The sequence below is a fragment of the Maniola jurtina genome, chromosome 1 (genome assembly GCF_905333055.1).
Source record: "Maniola jurtina chromosome 1, ilManJurt1.1, whole genome shotgun sequence".
In the NCBI taxonomy this organism is placed as follows: Eukaryota; Metazoa; Arthropoda; class Insecta; order Lepidoptera; family Nymphalidae; genus Maniola; species Maniola jurtina.
The window spans coordinates 16,699,892-16,723,020 of NC_060029.1; the positions used below are offsets into that span (position 1 = coordinate 16,699,892).

Sequence of the window (23,129 nt, forward strand, 5' to 3'; positions counted from 1 at the left end):
TGCATGAATTTAGATTTTTAAAAATTCCGTGGGGGATTTTCCGGGCTAAAAAGCCGCCTAAAAAAAATGTCTGGGATGCAAGTTACCTCTGAATAGTAAGTACCAAAATTTTGGTAAAGAAGATGGGCCGTGAAAGGGTAACAAATAGATAGGCAATAGATATACTGTCGTATTCGTAACATTAGTATGGATAGGAAGCTTTAAAAATAAAATCTTGCTATGGCTAAACTCGTTTCCTTTTCACTTTAATTTTTTCTGTATTGAACCAAAAACACTTACGCTCACTGCGCTCGCGCTTTTTTATTGTTGTATTTTATATCACTGTCAAATTGAAAGGCGAAATTCCACTAACCAGGTAATTAGCCCATAAAGTTGAGCGAATGTTTTTTTCCTCATGACAGGATTCAGTTCTGGCCCTAATAAAACCTCTCCCGCAATCGATTCCTGGCTACGGCCATAGTATTGATACTGTGAAAGTGGAATTACAAATTAAATGTAATTTTAAGTTGAAATGAAAATATTGTATGCATGAAATGTATAACATTTTGCTTTACAACACTAAGAGTTTTTAAAAGCTATTTAAATAAATAAATCTTTTATTTAAAACCACATTGCAAACACAGTTCACCAATCAAGACACGGCAACATACAGAGAAAAATACAAAACTTACAAATAAACTGAAATATCTGAATAGGCTTTCCATGCATTTCAGAGAGAACCACCGCCTATTTCTTCAAATACTTCAAATTTTCAAATTTCTTCAAATCTAAACCCCGTATTTTTGATGGTGGTAGCTTGTAAATCAAAAAGAGGCAGGTGGCAACCCTACTTCCTAGACAGAATGAAAAATTAATTGTTTTCATTACTCGGCAGGCCTACTGCCAAAGTTTGACAGAAAGTGTGGCGGTAGTTGTGACCTCTGATTGGCCGACTCTCTTTCACTATTTGCTAAAATTGATGATTGCAACAACAATTTTTCTTTTTTGTAATCGAAAACAGAACACGGACGTCAAACAGGTTGACTAATTGCAATCATTTCTGACCGGCTAACATTGTTCCGCTAGTGGCTCAAACTCACTGTCGCAGCAAGAACATGGTAAATTCAGCCAATCACAGCAATTTGAAATTTGGTTATCACAAATGTACCGATCTAGGAACCGAGAATGCACGAACCAGGGCAGATAGAGATAAGAACAATAATATCATACGTAGGAAATCGACGGGGGATCGTTGACAACGATAGCCTTAACGTTTAAGTTGGCACTCTATTCCACTCCATCTGTTTACATTGGCCTTTGTAGGTAAGACGAGACGTAAACACGAAGTAGGTAAATCAAGCAGTAGCTATGTACTGAGGTGTTAGAATGATTTCCATATTTATTTACACTGTGGTACATGACCACATATGGCAATGACTGGGGTTGTCGAGCATTTATAAAAATATGCTAGGTATGTATAATTATACCTATAAATATACAAATTATTCCTGGTTGGTTAAAATTTTAAACTTTTGGTTTGGCAAACTTCATATTACGGAAAACATTATGGAGAAAAGGGTTCTTGATTTAATACGGAACCCTAAAAGGCTTACCAAATAAAATTTATAATAAAAAATCACAGCCAATTTATTATTAATCTCACATTTGAACACGGTACTGTAGTAGAGTGTAAATAAAGCAGCAATATAACTGTCGAATGGAAAAGTAAAACGGGCCAGAATCCAATAAACAGGCAAGTATCGCGAACGGGGACCACAGACTAAAATAAAAAGATAGATCCATGACAGACAATAAACGAAATGGACCCGAAGAAGCCGATTATAATTATATAGAATATAGAAAATAAATTAATGTTATTAATGAATTAATCCGAGTGAATATCAAATATTACCTAAGTTAATGGTAAGTAGGTATGTTTTTTAATTCTATTATAAGTTAGCCCTTGATCGCGATTTCCTTCTTCCAAAAGTTCGATACTTACTGTACTGTACTTCTACCTATGACTGGGAATGTTTATGGTATGTTATCGTCACTTCCATTATAAACCGATAGACGACCACAGCTGGATATAGGTATCTTGTAGGGATTCCCACGTTGGGGGGCAAGGTGCTAGAATGGCCACGTTGCCCAGCCACCGCAAAGCGCAACGTTGGACCACCTCCCACTAGGTGTACAGACGACACCAAGTATCAAGTTGCAGGGAGCCGCTGTATTCAGGCGGTGCAAGACCGTGGTGTGTGTAGGTCTTTGCAAGAGACCTATTGGACATAGGATGTAAATGCAAATTCCTGAAAGACCGGCAAGGCATCGGCGGTACCTCTGGTGCTGAAAATATTCAAGGCGGCGGGCGGTAGTCATTTAACATCAAGTGACCCGCCTGCTCGTTCGCACTCTATTTTTTTAATATTTAAAAAACTTGCTTCTCTAATTATGAACGTCTGTTCTCCATCTATCTCATACTGTAGTCTGTGGCGAGCACATGAAGCGGAAAGTTAGTTAGCTAACAACAAATGCATTTGGGTTAAACAAAAGTGAAACACCGCCGATGCGCCTCGCGCTGCTCTTGGAACTGGTGCGACCGGAACGAGTATCTAGTAATAATAGCTAGGTAGGTAGGTATCTTGAGAGATGCGCTAATTATACTTTATCCACCGAGAGAAGTTAGTACAAGGTAAGTAAGGCTCTCTCTGTTACATGATCCCATACAAATTACAAATTACGTTCCTTTACGAGGTATCTGGCCTTTAAATACTCAGTAGTGAGCCGGCGCGCTCATAATGTACTAGAGATTAAGTATATACATACCTATTAGCGCTGATGGGTTCGAAGAAAGTGGACAAATAGTTACTTACATTAAATAGTCCTTTTCTTTTCTATTTAGATAAGCACAGCTTTAATTACTAAAACGTCTTATTTTAACGCGGCAAACGGAATAACAGCCACATTAATAGTAACTTAATCGCAAAATTAAGTGCATAAAATGTGATAACATTGTTGTGACTATACCTTCCAAGTAATGACTTACATTCTGTGAATGAAAATACCCATCGAGTTGTAGACCATAGAGATGCAATCCTCATACATAAGGCGACAAATACTCCATGGTTAATTATTTATATTTAGAAACAAAATTAAGTTAAGTTTATAAATATTTTAAAAGAAATATAAGTAGTTATACTAGACATGCCCGCGACGTCGTCCGCGTGTATTTAGGTTTAAAAAAAATCTGTGAGAACTTTTTGATTTTCTGGGATAAAACGTAGATATGTTCGTCTCCGAGATGGAAGCTACGAATATCTGTGTACCCATTTTTGCAGAAATTGGCTAAACAGATGAATGTTTTAAAATTCCTGTAGGTTACACACATACTTATTTAAAAATAAAAGTTTGAAAAAAAGAAAAAACCTTCACTCATAAGATATACGTCAAGACTGTTTGGTTAACGTTGTTTATTTTTTTATGTTGTTGTGAGAAAAAATTAAAACTAAATTTTACGAAGGAACTCGTGTCGTTTAATTATTTTTATCATCGACGCACGGAGGATCCCTTTACTGGTGACCTCTATATACGAACATGAGTAAAGACGTACAAGGCACGTCGGCATCATCGCCGCCCGGCGATAGCGACGGGAACGAGTCGACAAATCACAACGATGTTTTTCAAGTTGGAGTACGGGTCCCTAGCTCACTCATCAGCGACCTCACTAAGGGAATAGCTGAGCTACGGAAGCAGGTTCAACAAATGGCGATGCAGAAGAACAGTAGATCACGTTCTCGCACTTCCCAAGGCAAGCGTGATTCCTCAGGGCAACGAACACAATCCAACTACAGGAAGTTTCCGCTGTGTTGGTATCATAGCAAGTATGGAGATAAAGCCCGCACATGCGTTCGCCCCTGTGACTTCAAGCCGGAAAACTCGATGGACGGTCGGTAACGGCGACAAACGATCGTCCTTCAACAACTACTGGTCGCCTGTTCGTCACTGATCGATCGTCGAAGACGCAATTTCTGATCGACACCGGTAGCGATCTGTGTGTTTTCCCCCGATCTTCGCTACGTGACCGTCGTACTCGGACTGAATATACTTTGAGTGCAGCTAACGGTTCTGTGATAGCTACTTACGGTTTTGTGAATTTAGCTTTAGATTTCGGACTTCGTAGGACTTTTCTGTGGCGTTTCGTTGTAGCAGATGTTACAAAACCAATAATAGGCGTAGATTTTCTAAATTATTACAACCTTGTAGTAGATTGTCGCAACAAGCGTTTATTAGATAATCTCACTTCTATAGCAACTACGGCTACATTGGCTAACTGTAAGAATATATCTACTTCTGATATGCTTGTAACAAGTGTGAAGGTTCCAACCGGCGGCAACAGCAGATATCACAACATTTTATCTGAATTTCCGGATATCACTCGCCCCGCCGGTACACCAGGTATAGTGAAACACACCACACAACACCATATCCGCACTACACCAGGACCTCCAGTGTCGTGTTCACCCCGAAGGCTGGCTCCAGATAAACTGAAAATCGCCAGACAGGAGTTTGACGCGATGCTGGCTAATGGCACCGCTCGTCCTTCCGACAGTCCGTGGTCATCACCTCTCCACCTTGCGACCAAAAAAGATAATGGCTGGCGTCCTTGTGGTGATTACAGGTTACTCAACGCAAGGACGATACCAGACAAATACCCAATACGTCACATACATGACTTTTCCCACAGCTTAACTGGTTGTAAGTACTTTTCAGTTATAGATTTGGTCAAGGCTTATAACCAAATCCCTGTTGCTGAGGAAGACATTCCGAAGACTGCCATTACAACTCCCTTCGGATTATACGAATTTCCTTTTATGACGTTCGGATTGCGGAACGCAGGGCAGACTTTTCAGAGATTCGTGGATGAGCTGACACGTGGATTTGACTTTTGCTACACGTACCTCGATGACTTTTTGGTATTTTCCAGGACTCAGGAACAGCACGAAGAACATTTGCGCCAACTCTTCACACGTATGCAAGAATACGGCGTACTCGTGAACACGGCCAAATGCGTCTTTGGCGCACCTGAAGTAACATTCCTGGGTTACCAAATTTCTGAAAAAGGTACGAAACCCTTAGATAGCAAAGTCAAGGCTATCGCGGATATCCCTGCTCCCAAAACTGTCAGAGAGCTGAGGCGATTCTTGGGCGTGATAAATTTTTACAGACGATTTTTGCCCAACGCTGCCCAAATCCAGGCCCCGCTGAATGCTCTGCTAACCGGATCTGTAAAAGCTTCCCATCCGGTCGTTATAGAAGGAAGATCACTGCAAGCTTTCGAGAACTGCAAGGAAAGTCTGTGCAATGCAGCCCTACTGGCGCATCCTCATCCCGACGCTAAGCTAGGTCTCGTCACGGACGCTTCAGACAAAGCCATCGCAGCAGCTCTACAACAATATGTGGATGGAGCTTGGCAGCCCCTAGCATTCTTCTCGCGTAAGTTGAGCCCATCGCAGGTTAAATACTCGCCATACGATCGTGAGCTCCTTGCAATATACGAAGGAATTAAATACTTTCGCCACATGCTAGAGGCCAACCACTTCACTGTCTATACTGACCACAAACCGCTATGTTACGCTTTCCATGAGCGGAAAAGTAACTGTTCGCCACGGCAGTATAGACACTTGGACTTCATCTCACAGTTTACGACAGACATCCAACATATCGCGGGCAAAGACAATGTCGTGGCCGACACTCTTTCCCGCATATACGAACTACAGATGCCAGTCGATCTAGAAGTCCTTGCCAAGTCTCAAACCACAGACTCCGAGCTTGCAAACTACCTTAAAGGTGAAACATCTCTTCGCCTCACCAAAATGACAATCCCTGGCAGTCGTACCGAATTGTACTGCGACGTCAGTACCCCGACTCCCAGACCTTTCGTCCCCGAGAGCTGTCGTAGGCAAATCTTCAACTGCCTCCACTCTCTTAGCCATCCTGGTCCTAACGCTACAGCTAAGCTCGTTGCACAACGTTTTGTTTGGCCTCTCATGCGCAAAAACTGCCGTGAATGGGCTAAGGCATGTTTGGACTGTCAGCGCACTAAGGTAAGCCGACACGTGTCGTCACCTTTGGGTACGCTTCCTTTACCTTCAGCGCGATTCAAACATGTCCACATAGACCTGGTCGGCCCACTACCATATTCAAACGGTTTTCGGTATTGCTTGACAGCCGTCGATCGCTTCACGCGATGGCCGGAAGCTGTCCCAATCACCGACATAACCGCCGAGACGGTTGCCAAAGCCTTTGTTTCCTGTTGGGTGTCGCGCTACGGAAGTCTAGTGGATGTCATAACGGATCGGGGAATGCAGTTTCAATCGGCACTTTTCCAGCAGTTGGCCAAATCCATTGGATTTCAGCACCGCAGCACAACCGCTTACCACCCACAGTGCAACGGTTTAGTCGAGCGCTTTCATCGACAGCTGAAAGCAGCTATAACTTGTCACGCCGACGAGAATTGGACCGAGTCACTACCACTTGTACTTCTTGGCATAAGAAGCGCAATAAAAGAGGATCTTAACGCCTCATCAGCCGAGCTGGTGTACGGTGAACCACTTCGCTTACCTGGCGAATTTTTTGGCCAAAATATCGCAAGCTACACCACCGACATCACCGACTTCTCAGCTCGCTTGAGATCCTTTGCCGAGAAGCTACAACCAGTACCAACTCAGCACCACTCTAAACCTAAAACCTTCGTATTTAAAGAGCTGAGCACCTGCAGCCACGTATTCCTTAGGGAAGACACGCTACATGGTGCCTTGCAGCCAGCTTATACAGGGCCATACGAGGTTTTAAAGAGAGGCGCTAAAACCTTTAGATTAAAAGTTAAGGGCCGAGACGTGACTGTATCAATTGACCGACTTAAACCAGCCTACATATCGTCCGACGATACTCTCTTTCCCAAACCACCTAATCCTCCCCAACACAAACCTCCAGATGTTCCCCAGCAACAAGCTGGAGACAATATCGGATTGCGAACCACGCGTTCCGGTAGACGAGTACGGTTTCCGGATTATTATCGTCCGTAGACACGGCCTCTGGAGGGGAGTGATGTAGGTTACACACATACTTATTTAAAAATAAAAGTTTGAAAAAAAGAAAAAACCTTCACTCATAAGATATACGTCAAGACTGTTTGGTTAACGTTGTTTATTTTTTTATGTTGTTGTGAGAAAAAATTAAAACTAAATTTTACGAAGGAACTCGTGTCGTTTAATTATTTTTATCATCGACGCACGGAGGATCCCTTTAATTCCCATTTCATCTCTTTGATTTTCCGGGATTTTACGGGTTACCGGCTATTTTTGTACCAAATTTTGTCCAAGTCGGTTAATCGGATGGGCTGTTAAATGCTAGCAAACAGACAGACACACTTTCGCATTTAAGATATTATTAGTTAAATTAGTAATTAGTAAGCATTAGGAATAATTATTGCTAACCATTAATTACTGCTGATTAGTAATTAGTATGGAAGTACGGATTTATCTTTTTTACTCCTGCTTCGCTACCATAAGAATTTCATCATAATAATTTGTTATACCTACTATAACAGAGTAAAAGCAGTTTTAGGACCAATTTTCCAATCAAATAACATTTATTTAAGAAAGAAATTTGACGTTTTGATAGATTTCCTATACGACAACAATTTACTGTCAAAACCTCAAACTTAGTCCTCAGATAAAAGTTATTTGACGATTGCTAAATCAGCCCTTAGTGTCAATTTATTGAATGATACAAAACACGACTGGTAAACTAGTTTAGTAGAGCACATTTTGCGGGGCATTGCTGCTCTAGTTGGTAAAATGACAGCTCCCAGGTACGAGTGGTCACTCTGCGAACGTAAATAGCTTTTAAATTGAATTATCTATATGCAGCTCTGATGCAGTTCCGATGGGACGGCGACGACGCGCTGTCCGTCTATTCGCCGTTGTCGGCACTCGAGGCGTCGCGTTAAGGACGCTCGCGCGCGGTCTACGAATACTCGGAAGTTGCTTAAAATAATGGTTAATATCGTGTGTGGACTACATATCGTAGAGATACATGCAATCTAAAAAAAGGTATAGAATGGAATGTGCCATCTTCCAACTCTAACGTAAGTCTGCAGCTGCAAAACCTAATGTGGCAAGTCTCTCCATTCCAGTTGCCAACTTAAGTACCTACCTAATTCCTACACCGTCTCAAGGGTGGATGCATTAGTAAATTATAATACTTACGTCAATGTCCGCTGGCATAATTGTTATGAAATAGTACCTAATAAACGTGTCCGCAACTAACCTGTTGGAATCGTTGGTATCTGGCACGTCTGTACTCTGTAGCCATTACCAGTTTGTCCGTCAAAAATCAAGTTTCTGACTACGGTGAAGCAAATTAAAATTTGTTTAATAAATGTTATCGTGCGTGCGCGTGCCGCTTTCATGGAGTGAATTTATACGTTAGTGAGTCAGTCAGTGCGCGAGCGCGCGTCGGTCGACCGCGACATGAGCGCGTGTGGCCGCGCGCAGGCTCCCGCCGAGAACGCGCCGGTGGCATCCGCCGCGCCGAACATCTTCGACGAGACCGTGCCCCAAACCATCCCGAACGAATCGTTCGAGGGCATCAGACTCCGCAACTACCGATTCATAAACGAAAACATCCGCGAGTATGTTCCCTCCATTAAAAACTCTAGTGATATTCACGCTTCAGTGGTCAAAGGAAAGTTGGTGTCGAAATTGGATGTGCTCACGATTTCACCGCCGCGCGCGAGGATTCTAGAACTGTTACGCCCCGAGGACCCGGGGAACGACGCTCTCGAGGCGATCGTGAGGCCCACGCCGAGGCGAGGACTCGTCAGACCCTACGACGAAGACACGAGGAGATTCCTCCAACGAGCTCTCTTCAACGCTCCCAATGGCTACTCTACACCTGAACAAAATTCGAGATTATCCGCAAATCTCGAAGATAGCGAGGAAGAATCGGAGCAGAAGCACAATTCCGTAGTTAGTAACTCTAGTTCTAGTAAAGAAAGGTCGTTAGCTGATGAATTGAGAGAGGCAGAGGAAGATGAGCTTTCTGGAGACAGTCTCCGTCGAGAGTTGTTGATGGAATTTCGGAAAAGAGGCGGAGGGATCCGAGAGGCTATGGAGAGGGATAGGTTAGCGAAGCTCGCTCTCGCTGTGGAGGACGACGAGGATTTTGAGGACTGTGGGCTGACTGCTGCGGCTCGGAAGCTGGATGCTTTGCTGGTGGAGTCCCGGAGTCTCCACGAGGAGTTGGCGGGCATCCACGAGGACATCCAGGTGCTGGCTCGGCGCGTTTCCCGCCGCGACCTCTGACGTTGGTACCCACTGACGACTGCCACCACATTACCACTGTTATTGCACCATATTTCAAAACGCTTTTGCAAAATTCACGCACTTTTCAATGTAACTAGTTTACCTGTAGAAAATAATTACTGAGCAAGAAAATTCTTACAACTCGTTAAAGTACAATACTCGTTGAAGCGTTTTTTTAATAGATGCACATACGTAGTTATTACATTTTTTTCATGTACATAGCAACTTTTCTAGTGCTACGGTTCGATTAATCGCCTCGCATTTTGTTAGGTCCGGGTTTGGTAGAATGGGCTCAAATCGAGGCAGACACAAAAATTAGGTACCTATTAGGAATTCAGGGTTTGCTATGAGCAAAGTAAAACCAACTTCTTATTTTGTGGAAGGACTAGGTAGGTACCACTGTTGTTTCGAAGTCACGCAGTGTGTATAGACTTTTATCTCGAGCAGAATTCTGAAGAGTGCTAGTTTTATCTAGACGAAGTGATGGCTAAAATTGAAGGTGATTACCGTCTCCTGGAGATACCATAAAAGAACCGCGCCACTCACTGTACCACATGGTGTAAATAATACTTGGTAAATTCTGGTGCAAATTCTTTACAACTGACTCTACTGCTCTGACTTTTACAGAATTACAAAATAAAACACGATAAACAAATAATTAAACACGAGAAATCATTACACGATATACTTGCCTAATTACTTGTCTCACAAAGCCAATGATAAAATTCATAATACTAATTAATATTACAAATGCTAAAATGTGTGTAACAACAATAAAAGACTTAAAAAAAATTAACATTGTTTTATCGTATCAGGTTTATTAAATCATGAAATCAATATAATTCAATCGGTCAGCGTAATCCGTTAATGAACCGAATGGATTTAGGTAAAACAAGCATGCATTTAATGGTCCAATAACAATCCCTAATTAATCTTTGTTTACCGGCGATGGTGCGGTGGTGCGGTGGTGCGGTGGTGCGGTGGTGCGGTGGTGCGGTGGTGCGGTGGTGCGGTGGTGCGGTGGAACGATGGCGCGGTGGTGGCTTAAATATGTGTGTTTATTATTTTATCGTTTGGTCACACACATTCGTTTCCCTGCTTACATGCGTATACCTGTAGAGACACCATGCGTTGGTATATTAATATCGGATAGAATACACTAATTTTATCCATTCTAATATCACAGATTTCTGTGACTAAGTAATATTATAAAATGCAGAAAACTGAGTGTCTAGATATGTCTAGATCTGCATACTGCTCCTTTTTCAAAACTCAAAATTCATTATCTGCCAATGAAATCAGTGAAATAAAAATTGCACCATCAAAAACTCCGCTTAGCTGTAAGATCAAATTAAGATATACCTGTCGAAATAAACTACAAAATATGACGTCAATGCAATATATTCAACCTTAGAATGTGTGCGCATAGTATTTTAATTATTATAATCAGTCTACAAATCATTATTATCATTTGATATTTATCGAAAAATCGTAGACGTTAATTATGCTGGGAAAAAGATCGAATAAGTGATCGTGCCTACATGATTATTGAAGTTAAAACTATTGCCCCATTAAATTAATTGAAAATTTTCTGTTGCGAAAAAAACTTAACAAGTGTAGGTAAATTAAAAATTTATAACACCCCCGACAAGTGAAGGTTACAGTAACTAGATAAGAGCTGATAACTTTCAAACGGCTGAACGGATTTTCTTGGTATATAGCCAAGAACACTCTCGATCAAGCGACCTTTCAAACAAAAAAAAAACTAAATTAAAATCGGTTCATTAGTTTAGGAGCTACGATGCCACAGACAGATACACAGATACGTCAAACTTATAACACCCCTCTTTTTGGGTCGGGGGTAAATAAATACCATAAACTAAGTGTCCATAATTAAATAGCAACCCTACATAATAAGGACGGCGCGTAGTAAACGGACATGTTTGGTTACGCCGCTGATTTTTCCTTTGAACTGGAGGCTCCCCGGGAATGTCGGGATCTCTCTCCATCCAACCAATTTAATGATTAATCTCTAGTTAAAATTGAACCGAGCTTTCTATTACCAAGTGAATGTGTTCTCCTAAACGTTTGTAGAATTTGTAAACACTTTATACTGTACTAGAGATGCCCGCGACTTCGTCCGCGTGGATTTAGATTTTTATGGATCCCGTGGGAACTGTTTGATTTTCTGGGATAAAAAGTAGCCTATGTCCGTCCCCGGGATATAACCTAACCCTATACCAAATTTCGTCAGAATCGGTTACGCTGTTGGGCCGTGAAAAGGTAGCAGACAGACAGATAGACAGACAGACAGACACACTTTCTCATTTATAATATTAGTATGGGCTAGCGATCTCCGGCTTCGCATGGGTGCCATATCGTGAAATAACATAGTTCAAGTCCACGGCTTACAGATTTTACTTTAGTATTTTTAGTTATCAGTCAAAGTTTCATTATTGAGTATCTGTAATCGCGGGTTTTTTTGAGACTTTCTAAGAGTAGTAATTCCATCTTCCATTGTTTTATTGTAACTGTAACTATTCACGCAGCGCGCGACAAGGAAATTCTCAGATGAGACGATTTTCTCCGATTTAACCACACTATAACAATTTTCTTAGCGATCTCTATTTTTTTGGAAATAAAATATAGCCTATGTTATTCGCTGATAATGTAGCTTTCTACAGGTAGGAAAATTTTTAAAATCGGTTCAGTAGTTTTTGAGTTTATCCATTACAAACAAACAAATCTTTCCTCTTTATAAAATTAGTTTTGATAGCTTGTGTCCTTGGTTTCGCCCACGTGTTCAGATCAATCTCAAATACCTACATCGGGTCTGGTAGGTAGGCTGATTTAGATCAAGCGTGATTTTTAAAACCAAGACAGGTTTAATGACTTTATACATCTAATTATCCTATTATGTCTATACTATAACATAATTCATACCTAATTCTGTACTTACATTACTAGGAAAGATTTGGATGTTTGCTTGTAATCGATAAACTCTGAAACTCCCAACATAAAACGTCGCAATTTCAACAAAGTCGATTTGGTAAATACCTACTACGCGACCGAACCCAAGGGCAAAAACTAGTTAGGTATAATTATAACTATACAGACATGCATTAATCCTGCATAATTTATTAAGTTGATGTTGTTTAAAATTTAAATGTAAATTACACGTTTTTGTTCCGCCTTCCTAAAATAATAATAAACTAATTACTACCTACAGCTCTACTTAAAATAACAGTCACATTATAACAACGATTTAATAATTATTTTTTTTGAGAAAATTTCGAATCCGCTGCATGCAGCAATCTAGAAACATTCCTTTCAAAATTTGTTATTTTTCAATGTTAAAAATAAATGGGATCATTGGCCTCATTGAATACGCGATCAAACCGGTTATGTTTTAGAATTAATAAGCAATTAATAATGTACTTGACTGACTTGTACTGAGAAATTCAAAATCCAAAAAGTTATGGGGATTAAAAAATCAACTTTGCCATGATTTTAAAGCTGTCGGGTGCTTGATACCAAGAATTATCTAAAGTTAGAAATTGATTTTAACCAGATTGTTTTGGACTGGTCGGATTTAGATTATCTGGTTCAGATTAGTTAACATAATATTATAGCCAGATTGTGTTATATCCGATCTTTTCCAATTGGGGTCTTTTATTAGGGGTTTTGGGTTCAATTAGGTCAGATTGGGTCTGAAATTTCGGTTCTTTTGTGTATACAAACCGACTGATATCTAGTCTAAGCACCTATAAGGAATAGTGCCCATATTATTTTATTAATATACTTTATTAATTATGGTACGTGACAGTTCGAGATGGCAATCGAGTTTGAGTTCGCGAAATGTTCACAAAATAGCCTATAACCTTCGCGAATAATCCTTCTTTCTATTGGTGAAAACCGTACGAAAATCTGTGCAGTAGTTTTTGACAGTAGCCCGAATAAACACGAACTCAGCGCGGCGGGGAATTTTTATAATTTCTAAATTATTTTGATTGCATTATTTAATTGTGCTGTGGTGATGGTGGCAGTTGTTTGTGTGGTCAGAATCCAGATGCACGCTATACTTACGCAGATTTACGAGATCAATAATTACGAGTTGCACCTGTATATGTGATTCTAATGTGGTCGATGTGGCAGGTGCAGAGCGCGCGCGCCGGGCGCTGCGCGGCGGCGGCGCGCGCGCTGGCGGCGGAGTCGCGCTCGCTGCGCTACTTGGACGACGTGGTGGCGCTGCTGCGCGGAGACGTGGTCGCCGCGCGCCGCACGCGCCTGTGGCCCTTCGCCTTCGGACGCCGCCAGCCCGGCAGGAACTACATCGTGTGATCCAGGTGCATTTCCGATCCAATCCAATCCCTGCGTTCGTCCACTGGGAACATGGCCCGTATCGAGAGCGCCCCACTAAACACTCCTCCGATTTTCTCTTCGCCTTCGCTTCATTCGATTCGATGGTCCGATGAACTTTTTGCAATGGTAAGAATGCAATACGTATCCTACACAAAAGCGGGTATGTGGGACTCTCTGGCAATGCTACAGCATACTCACTAAAAACCCAGCGGTACCGTCCGCGTCAAGTATGAAGCGTCTTAGGATCCGTTTCGTATGTGACTGAGACGTCCCGGCACAGGTTTAAACACCAATTTTCTAGTGCAGGAGAAGGTGAGCATAATGTCTCCTTCTTCACCCCTGTCTTCGTTTGCGGAGCGGATGTGCGCCAGCGTCCAGCTCTCGCTCTCGCTCCACCTCCTTCTCATTCTGAGAGGAGACCCGTTCTCAGTAGTTGGCTGGCGATGGGTTTATTATGATGACGATGATGAATCAGCTTCGTACTCAAGTGACCACAAGGTGCGCTAATAACGAATGCAATTTCGACTAGGGTGGTCGATGTACGTAGGTACCTACTAACCCTAACAATAACTAATAAATAGCTACTTGTCTATGAACATAAAGCTCAACAAACACGCACGATGCAGCAATAGCTCGGTGGAGTAATTCAATCCGAGCACGGCGCGGACAAGCCAAACGAGCTAATAGAGAGTGAGCTATGGACGCTGTTACACACTACCGGTTACCACCCTTGTTAAGCTGTCTAAAGGGCGATTTAGTTTAGACCGGCCCGTGCCGCACGCACGCGCCGGAATTCTCCGGAGTTCAAACGTTTTCAGGAAGGAAAACATCATTAAGAAACCTGCATATCTGAGAATTCTCCATGCATTAAAAGTCTGCTAATATGTATTTGGCCAGCATCTAGTTGTTAAGCCGTCTAAAGGTCGATTTAGTTTCGACCGAACCATGCATGGTCGATGCTGCACGGGCACGGACATGCGCACGGGCATGAAGGAAAAGAGAAAGAAGTGGATTTATTTATTTCATGTACAATACCTCTAATATCTATAGCTATGTTCTGCACCATTTTGGTTGTCTAAAAGACATCGCTAAGCCCGCCAAATTGTACCTGCCTATATTTTTATCTTGCTTTGTTTGTGTTTATTCTGTATTAATTTTGTGGCGTACAGTATAAATATATTCATTAATACATAGCCTGTGTCATCTGTAATATTATATCAAGTTTAAGACTCTACCATCGTTTCCGAAAGCAATTTCTATTGAAAAGAGGCGTCATGAAACTCAGATATAAATATGACTAAAATCTTAAATGACATCATATTTGCATGACTTGTCTACAATTTTAACCTAGTTCGTATCTAATTTTATCAAAATCATACTATAGCATTAACTTTGCATTTATCAATTGCTTACAAGCAAGGCAGTTTTGGCACGGTAAATTATCGTGGAAACGATTCGCTGGTACCTACAGCGATTACTTACAATACACGATACGATACTTTATAAAATTCTATAATTTATGTTACGAGTAGTTCAGATTCAAGAAAGAAATTCTACAAATGCTTATTATTAATAGAAAACGATATTTCATTTTCAATATTTCTAATTTTACTAGTCAAAGAATCTATATTAAAATCTCATCTGACGTTTCTAATAGGCATTGAAACAAAACATGAAAGTTGTGATTAAGAATATTAATTGCTATTGCTACGATCCCAAATTGACTGAATATATTGAGAACTAGCTAATGCCCGTGACTCTATCCGCGTGGATTTAGGGTTCAAAAATCCCGTGAGAATCCTTTGATTTTTCAAGATAAAAGGTAGCTGATGTTACTATCCAGCTCTTTGACTATGTCCTTGCAAAAAAATTCTTGCTCCATTGGCGACATTATTGAAGGATATAAACCAATAAACCAAGAAATAAACACTTTCGTATTTATAATGATTTGTTTTATAGTGATGTCGGCCATGAGAGGAGATAGCGATCGTGACACTGTAACTGTCAAACTTATGTACTACTAGCTGATGCCCACGACTTCGTCCGCGTGGATTTAGGTTTTTACAATCCTGTAGAAACTCTTTGATTATCCGGTATAAAAACCTATGTCACTCTTCAGTTCCTTGACAAAATCCGTGCAAAAAATTACGCCATTTTGTTGTTCTGTTGTGGCGTGATTGAAGGACAAATCAACAAACAAACACACTTACGCATTTACAATGTGTGTGAGGTGTGGTGACAAGTTCTGTCATAGCAGCTGTAAGCCACAGCTTCTCAATATCGCATCGTAATATCGTAGCCCTTCAATATCGCATCGTCAACTTGTCGCTGTGTCGTAAGGGAACCTCATTACGTTAGTTGGTACCAGCGCGGGCTGCTCACCGTAACGGTGGACACGAAAATTACTTGATCGGCAACTCTACCTACTCATGTTGCGATTTTACTAATTGTATGCCTATCAATAGATTTGTTATAAGCATCGGTTATAAATAGATGAGTACCTACTTGCCATGCAAGGAAACATGGCTGACTATTTCTGACTCAATCAATCAATCAGCCTGTTTGCGTCTACACCTGAACATGGCTTTCGTAAGAGCGCACCACCACATGGTCCTCCGCCTTATCATTCATCCACTTCTCACTATGGTCGTCCTTAAGGTCGCCTTACCTTCTTAAGGTCGTCAGTCCAGCAGGTTGGAGGTCGTCCCACACTGCGCTTGTTGGTACGCGGTCTCCATTCCAGATCACTCAAAAAAATTGTATTTCTGACTCAACAATGCACAAATGGCAAAGACTCTTTGCAAGATTTGAAGGATTTTTTAAATTCTATTACAAGTTAGGCCTTGACTGCAATCTTACCAGGATGATGCAGTCTAAGATGGAAGCGGGCTAACTTGGAAGGGGTAAGTATGACAGTGTTATATCCATAGATAATTTCTTTCTTATCTATGGTTATATCGATTTCTACACGGTACATTTAACCACTCGGTAGCACGGCTTTGCCGGTAGTACGGTAACAAGCCATAGGTTTAACTTGCCACCAGAGCAGACCATAGGTAATCTAGAAATCATGAATTCCCAAACTGTCCTTATCGGGAATCGAACCTGGGACCTCCCACTTATATTATCACAGCGCTCACCACTGCGCCATAGAAGTCGCCAAAGTAGCAATCCTTGTTTTTCGTTGTATAGAGATAGTTTACAATTTGTATTTCATCACAATTGGTTCAATTTCAGTGATTACTTGGTCAAGGTTAAACTTATCAATTTATTTACTTACTTACATTTTATTTAAAGATCGACGAATGTCGAGCACGTTTTGATCATAATATTTACACTGAAACTCTCTCCTTGTTCCAGTGACGAGATAAGAAGAGGTCCGTGGCCCTGCGATGCAAAGCGTCATTTATCTGCTATGTTTATATTATTATAATAGTTTATGTGCCCTATCCCATTAGGACACCAGTGGTGGCGTAACCAGGCTGGATGATTCGCTAACTGAGAGATCATAACTAAATGAAAGCTATTGAACTCATTTGACATTGGTTGGTTCTACATTGCTGCTTCACTGAGCGATATGAAAAAATGTTCCCGTAGAAATCTTTCAATAGATTTAAAAGTAAATGTCAAATTATCTTGATGGCTTTCATTCAATGATAATTACTGAGCAAATCATCCCACAGGTTGCGCTACCAAAAAAATGTGTGCAGCTCTATTGGCTATGCAACCAAACGGACACCAGGTGAGGTACCCTCCATAGAACTTTTGCATTTTGGTCGGTAGCGCAACCTGGTAGCGCTACCACTGGTGTCCTAGTGAATTAGCGCCTTAACTGCCTAGATATAATAACTATACATGCATTATCTCTGCCCCGTCATCGTTTCAACCGAGCGTCCACAGCTGGACACTGGAATTCATAGTCAGATAGGGGCTTCTTTAGAGAACGATTCAAACGACATGTGTAACCACCCTTTATGCAACCCCTATGTTTTTAAATCCAACCTATAGATTGTACATATAACACAATTGTTGTCTGAATCGTCCTCTATCCTCGTATCTTCAATGCTAATATTAAACAAGTAGGCATAAGTTGTAGTTAGTTTATGTAATATTTGGTCAACTCTGCAGGTGTAAGCATGTTGCCCCTAACCTAAAGCAATCATAAAATTACTAACATGCGAAACATAATAATAATGATGATTTAACTAACTAAATAACTAGGAGGGAACCAGTTCGCATAGTATAAAAAATCAGTCAAGCGCGGGTCAGACTCGCACACAAAGGGTTCTGTACAATCGTACAAGACATTATTGTACTTTTTAAACTTTTTAAATTTACTTGGCGGCTATATTGAAATTCACCATCTTGGTTTTCCATTATTTGTTGTTACAGCGGCAATAGAAATACACACTCTGTTTTCATCTCCTATTACGGTTCATGGGATGGGACCGCCTGCTGACAGACAGACGGACGGACGGACAGCGGAGGCTTAGTAATAGGATCCCGTTGGCATCCTTCGAATACGGAACCCTAATAAACGGATATTTTATAAGCAGGTGGATAATAACTACCTACAGTATACATCCTATGTGAATTCCTGCAGCTATTTTAACATTAAATAGCAATTTAGTTTTTGTTTCGTCTACATTATTCTTATTTAATAATCTCATTGTATAGTTACCTACCTAGTCTTATGTAATTCATTTTTTGTCATAATATAGACTAAAGAAAAAAGATAGACGGGACGTAAAAACAAAATTAAATATGCCGAAGCTGCCCAGCGGCTCCAAATGATTGTTTGTGTCATCTGTTCATAGGGGGTCTGCCAATGCTGCGGTTTCAGGGGCGAGGTCGCCATTACAACATATTGAAACCCCCACGTCTTAATTGGTTCTTCTATCATAAATTCAGCTCCCAACCCGTTGAGCTGTGTCGGTTACTCTGATTCTTCTACAGGCCTTCTCATTTCTGATTTGATCACGTAGAATAACTCTGAACTTAGCTGTCTCCATCGCCCTGAGTGACTCTAAGCTTTAGACTTACGCTTATAGTTAGCAGCCATGTCTCTCAATACTTATCTAACCGTCCATCCTTTTTCCTTAGCACTGATGCTTATATTTATTCTGTAACTCTGAGAATAATATAAATAACCTAGTCTTTATGTTTTATACTTAATAATTTTCATCTATGCATAGGAACTCTAAGACTGAAAAGTAAATGGTTAGTGATTTGTATGTTCTTCGATAATAATTAAGTTACGATTTACTATGTAGTGCTAAGATTTATGTTAGTTGATGATAAAGAGCTCCAACGTTCGGAATTTAAATTATTAAGAACTTACTTTACAGATAATATAAATCATAAGTATTTTTTTCTTTTTTAGTTTTTTTACCAATAGACCTTGGGCCTTTGCTGTGCTTTGAAAATGACGTTAGCTCTATAGCTAGTCATTTTACGCCCATCCAATCAAAATTTTTTCATTCTTTTAAATTGTAAGGTTGAAATCACATCTGTAGAGATCATTTCACATTAAATAAAAATATTATCTATTGCATTTTCAATGAATAAATAAGTCCGAATCGATGATAACTGTGTGACTTCAACCCTTTTATTCTTGTTTAATTCTAATAATATTTAATCAAATTCAGTATATTCTTTTTCACGGCAAAGTCAATGCGATAATTTTATTAACGAAAATTATGAGTTTATTGAAAGCATGCTGTAAACCCGAAAGTTCTTTTTCTTTCAAATTGAAGCAGTTTATACTGATAAGATATTTTTTTTTCAATTTTATAAAACTGCCATTCTTTTATTTGTGGAATTCCGAACGGGCGTAGGTAGATGTATGAAAATAATTATGCATAAGTTTTGTTAAGTATTCATAATAATATTTATTATGCTACATACCTATGCATGCATGCGATTGTGATCAAAGCTATGAAAAATCTTAATAAAAAATGATAATATGACATCACTCTACATCGTGTTTTAATAAACTCCTTCCGCACCGAGCCCGTTGCGTTTTCTGTTTATTGATCAATATTATTTTTTTTTATGTATTTTGCAAGCCATGGTATATGGCCACAATTTCAACATCGTAAAACTGTGGTATGGCAGATTGTGGCTCGAAACAAAAAAAATCTGTACTTAACAACTAATTTATGTACCTACCTACCTACAATCAGCAAATAAATGATTCGATTTTGATAGCTAGGTAAGTATTATAGCAAATAAAGATTGATGAGGTTACCTAGCTATTATAATATTATCATAAAAAACCAGTCAAGTACCGGGCCTACTTTATCAGCCAGCTAATGTCAAATTGATATACTTAACCTTGAACTCATTACGGATATGGTTTGTAAATAACATAAGCTGGTGCGCTCACATTAGCAATTTTTGAGCAATTGTTGCTCAGCAACATACCTATGGATTAATCTGGAACAATAAGTGGAGCAATCTCGAGTAATCATTTTGCATAACATTGCTGAAATCTTCAGGTATTGCTTGATGTGATCGTGACGTCATAATTGACTAAACTGCCTGGAATTGAGGAAATTCAATTGCCCGTGTAAGCATACTGAGACAATTGCTAGATTGTCGACCTCCCTGGCTCAGTGGTGAGCGCTGCGCTGCGTTTATACAATAAATATGGGACTATAGGTCCTGGGTTCGATGCATAGCAGGAGCTATTAGGTAATTTAGATATATTTCCCGCGGGATTAAAAGTCCTAGGATCCACGCGGATGAAGTCGTTGGCATCATTTACATAATTTAGTGTTAGATCTCTTATATCTACAGTTTTTATAACACTTGCCGCACGTCTTAATTGTATCTAATTCTGAGTTTGTTGACCTAATAAGTACCAATGTGTAAAGTCCTTGATTATTGTTAGTTAATTTGGTTTGTTTATAAGCTGTAGGTAGGTATACTTATATTATCATCATCATCATCATTATCAGTCTGTGGACTTCCCTGTTGGACATAGCCCTTCCCCATAGAGCGGTACCACACCCGGTCCTCAGCCTTCCTCATCTAGCCTCTTCCCGCCAGCCGCTTTATATCGCCGGTCCATCGTGCGGACTTATATATTATTATAGTGGATTATTTTCGGTTGGTTATATTCAAGTTAGAGCAGTCTTTAAGTTAAATAGAGATACGGAACCCTAAGAATTACAGGGTGAGCAATGATTGAGTTGAGACTTGGGAGTGTTCGAAGAGAATTTCGCCATAACAAATGCGTTAATTACGACGGACGATTCGGCGATTCCTGCCCGTCGTCCGTCGCCTGTCCGCTTCTGAAATCCGGGCGCATACAACCTGACAATCGAATCAGTCAGCAGTCCCGCGCACGTATTACGGCGCTTGTGCTACAAACAACGATAAAACTTTTTGATTGTTGTCACTCTTAGTGCATTTAGGTCTTGGTGCATAACGCCATATTTGATTGATGCATTATTGACGATTAATTAATCATAGTACTTGCTTTAAGTTACTAACAACCGGTTTTTTGGAAAATGTGCTGTGCCTATCTAAACCAAATCAAAACTAATCGTTTAGGTACTTAATTGTTTTTCAAGTTAAAGTTTACTTTGAGTAAATAATTACTAAAACTTAACTTTAACTTGAAAATGGATAGGAAAAACACTGTGTTTTACATAATCTTCATATAAAACCATCCTACAACATTTACGCTCAGTTTGTGTAAACTTGAAATGTATAAAACCATAACACTTTAAGTACTCACGGACAGATATCAACAAATCGCTTTGTTAAGACAAGTGTTAATTAAAAATTTATAACAACCCACAAAGATCTGATAACTTTCAAACGGCTGAACCGATTTTCTTGGATTATAGCTAAGAACACTTTCGATCAAGCCACCTTTCAAACAAAAAAAACTAAATTAAAATCGGTTCATTAGTTTAGGAGCTACGATGCCACAGACAGATACACAGATACACATATACACACATATACAGATACACCGATACACACGTCAAACTTATAACACCCCTCTTTTTGGGTCGGGGGTTAAAAACCTGTCTATTAAATGGATTTAGGAATTAACAGAACCTGTATAGATGCCGAGTACTTGCTAGAAATCAGAAGAAGAAGAAGATGGAGAAGATTGCGACTGTCACATTGATTGGGATCAAAGTTTTATAATACGCCGCGTGGGTCGGGCGTCGGCCATTGATTGCGACAATAGTTCATTACGTCGAGTATGCATCTAAACAGAGTAATTTGCTTCCGGGCCGTGATTCATGTGGCGGCCCTGCGACCCTCCGCCCTTCCTCCTCCACCCTCGCCGTTGAGCCACGAAACTGTCGCAAAAGCGATAATTCTTAATGTGATGAGTTGCGCTATTGGCGTGCTGTGGTTCCGGCATGCCTCTAACGGTGTCTGGGGGCACGTAGTGTCCCAGTGGTGGGTCTGCTGCGGCGGACATCCACAGACGAAGCAATAAGGTGTTGTCGGTCTCTTGTGCTCCGTAGCCAGCGGTGGGATGGATGAGGTGGAACTTCGTGAAGTTTTTAGTCGGTAGGAGTCCGACATAACCACTGTACTCCCCCATGGCCAGTGGTATCCATGACGGATTTTCCTCAAGAAAAAAAGGTGATAAAAACATACCCATGGCGCTGCTAAACTACGGGCGATAGAGAACTTCTTCTTTCATCGTCGTCATCAACCAATAGTTGTCCACAGCTGGACCTAAATCTTCTATAGTGACTTCGTCATCCCAGCAGGTGGGTCACTTGGTGATAAGTGATTACCACCACCCATGAACTTTTACAGCACCAGAGGAACCGCCGATGCGTTTCCGGGCTTTCAGGAATTTCTTGGTTGTAATCTAGTGGGAACACCGCCGATGGGAGTTGATTCCACAGTTGCAAAGATAAATTGTTTTAATAGCCCACTTTGTTGTACCCAAGTTACCGCCTATTCGACGATGTCGTGGCCCAGCAGTCAAAGCCCGTCGACCCGTGGCCCGGGGTAGGGCTCCTGGCTGCGGGTGACGGATGGTGACGCGTGACAAGTGAAAAGGACGTGAAAGGGACTTCATTTTTGGGAAATCTACCTCTTGTATTTGTTGCTCCTCTTATGTTGCCCCTAATCCTTAATTAAGAGCTTCTATTCATTGAGTTTTTGTAGGAAGAAATAATTATTGTGAGAATTCCAGATAATAATAATTAATTAATAGATAGGTACCTGTACCATAGAAAAATATTGCAATAATAATAACTTCTCAATTAGTAACATAATTATGTGAAAGTTTGCATGTTTGTGTACTACGAATAATAATAATTTACATTCCTTTACGCCACAATGACTCAACTGATTTGGCTTATGATGGCTGATTAAGAATATGTAATTAATGCATAGGTTATTCCTCAAGCAAATTCGACGATGCCCTAA

The 23,129-nt window shown here is 40.4% G+C and overlaps 1 protein-coding gene across 1 annotated transcript; it reads left to right on the forward strand.

Moving 5' to 3' along the window:
- Positions 1–7,940: 7,940 nt before the first annotated feature.
- Positions 7,941–19,688, forward strand: LOC123864762. Its single transcript, XM_045905425.1, has 4 exons — positions 7,941–9,311; positions 13,503–13,693; positions 17,070–19,123; positions 19,157–19,688. The coding sequence occupies exons 1-2, from the start codon at positions 8,514–8,516 to the stop codon at positions 13,686–13,688; spliced, it is 984 nt and encodes a 327-aa protein (XP_045761381.1). The 5' UTR covers positions 7,941–8,513; the 3' UTR covers positions 13,689–13,693; positions 17,070–19,123; positions 19,157–19,688.
- Positions 19,689–23,129: the final 3,441 nt, after the last annotated feature.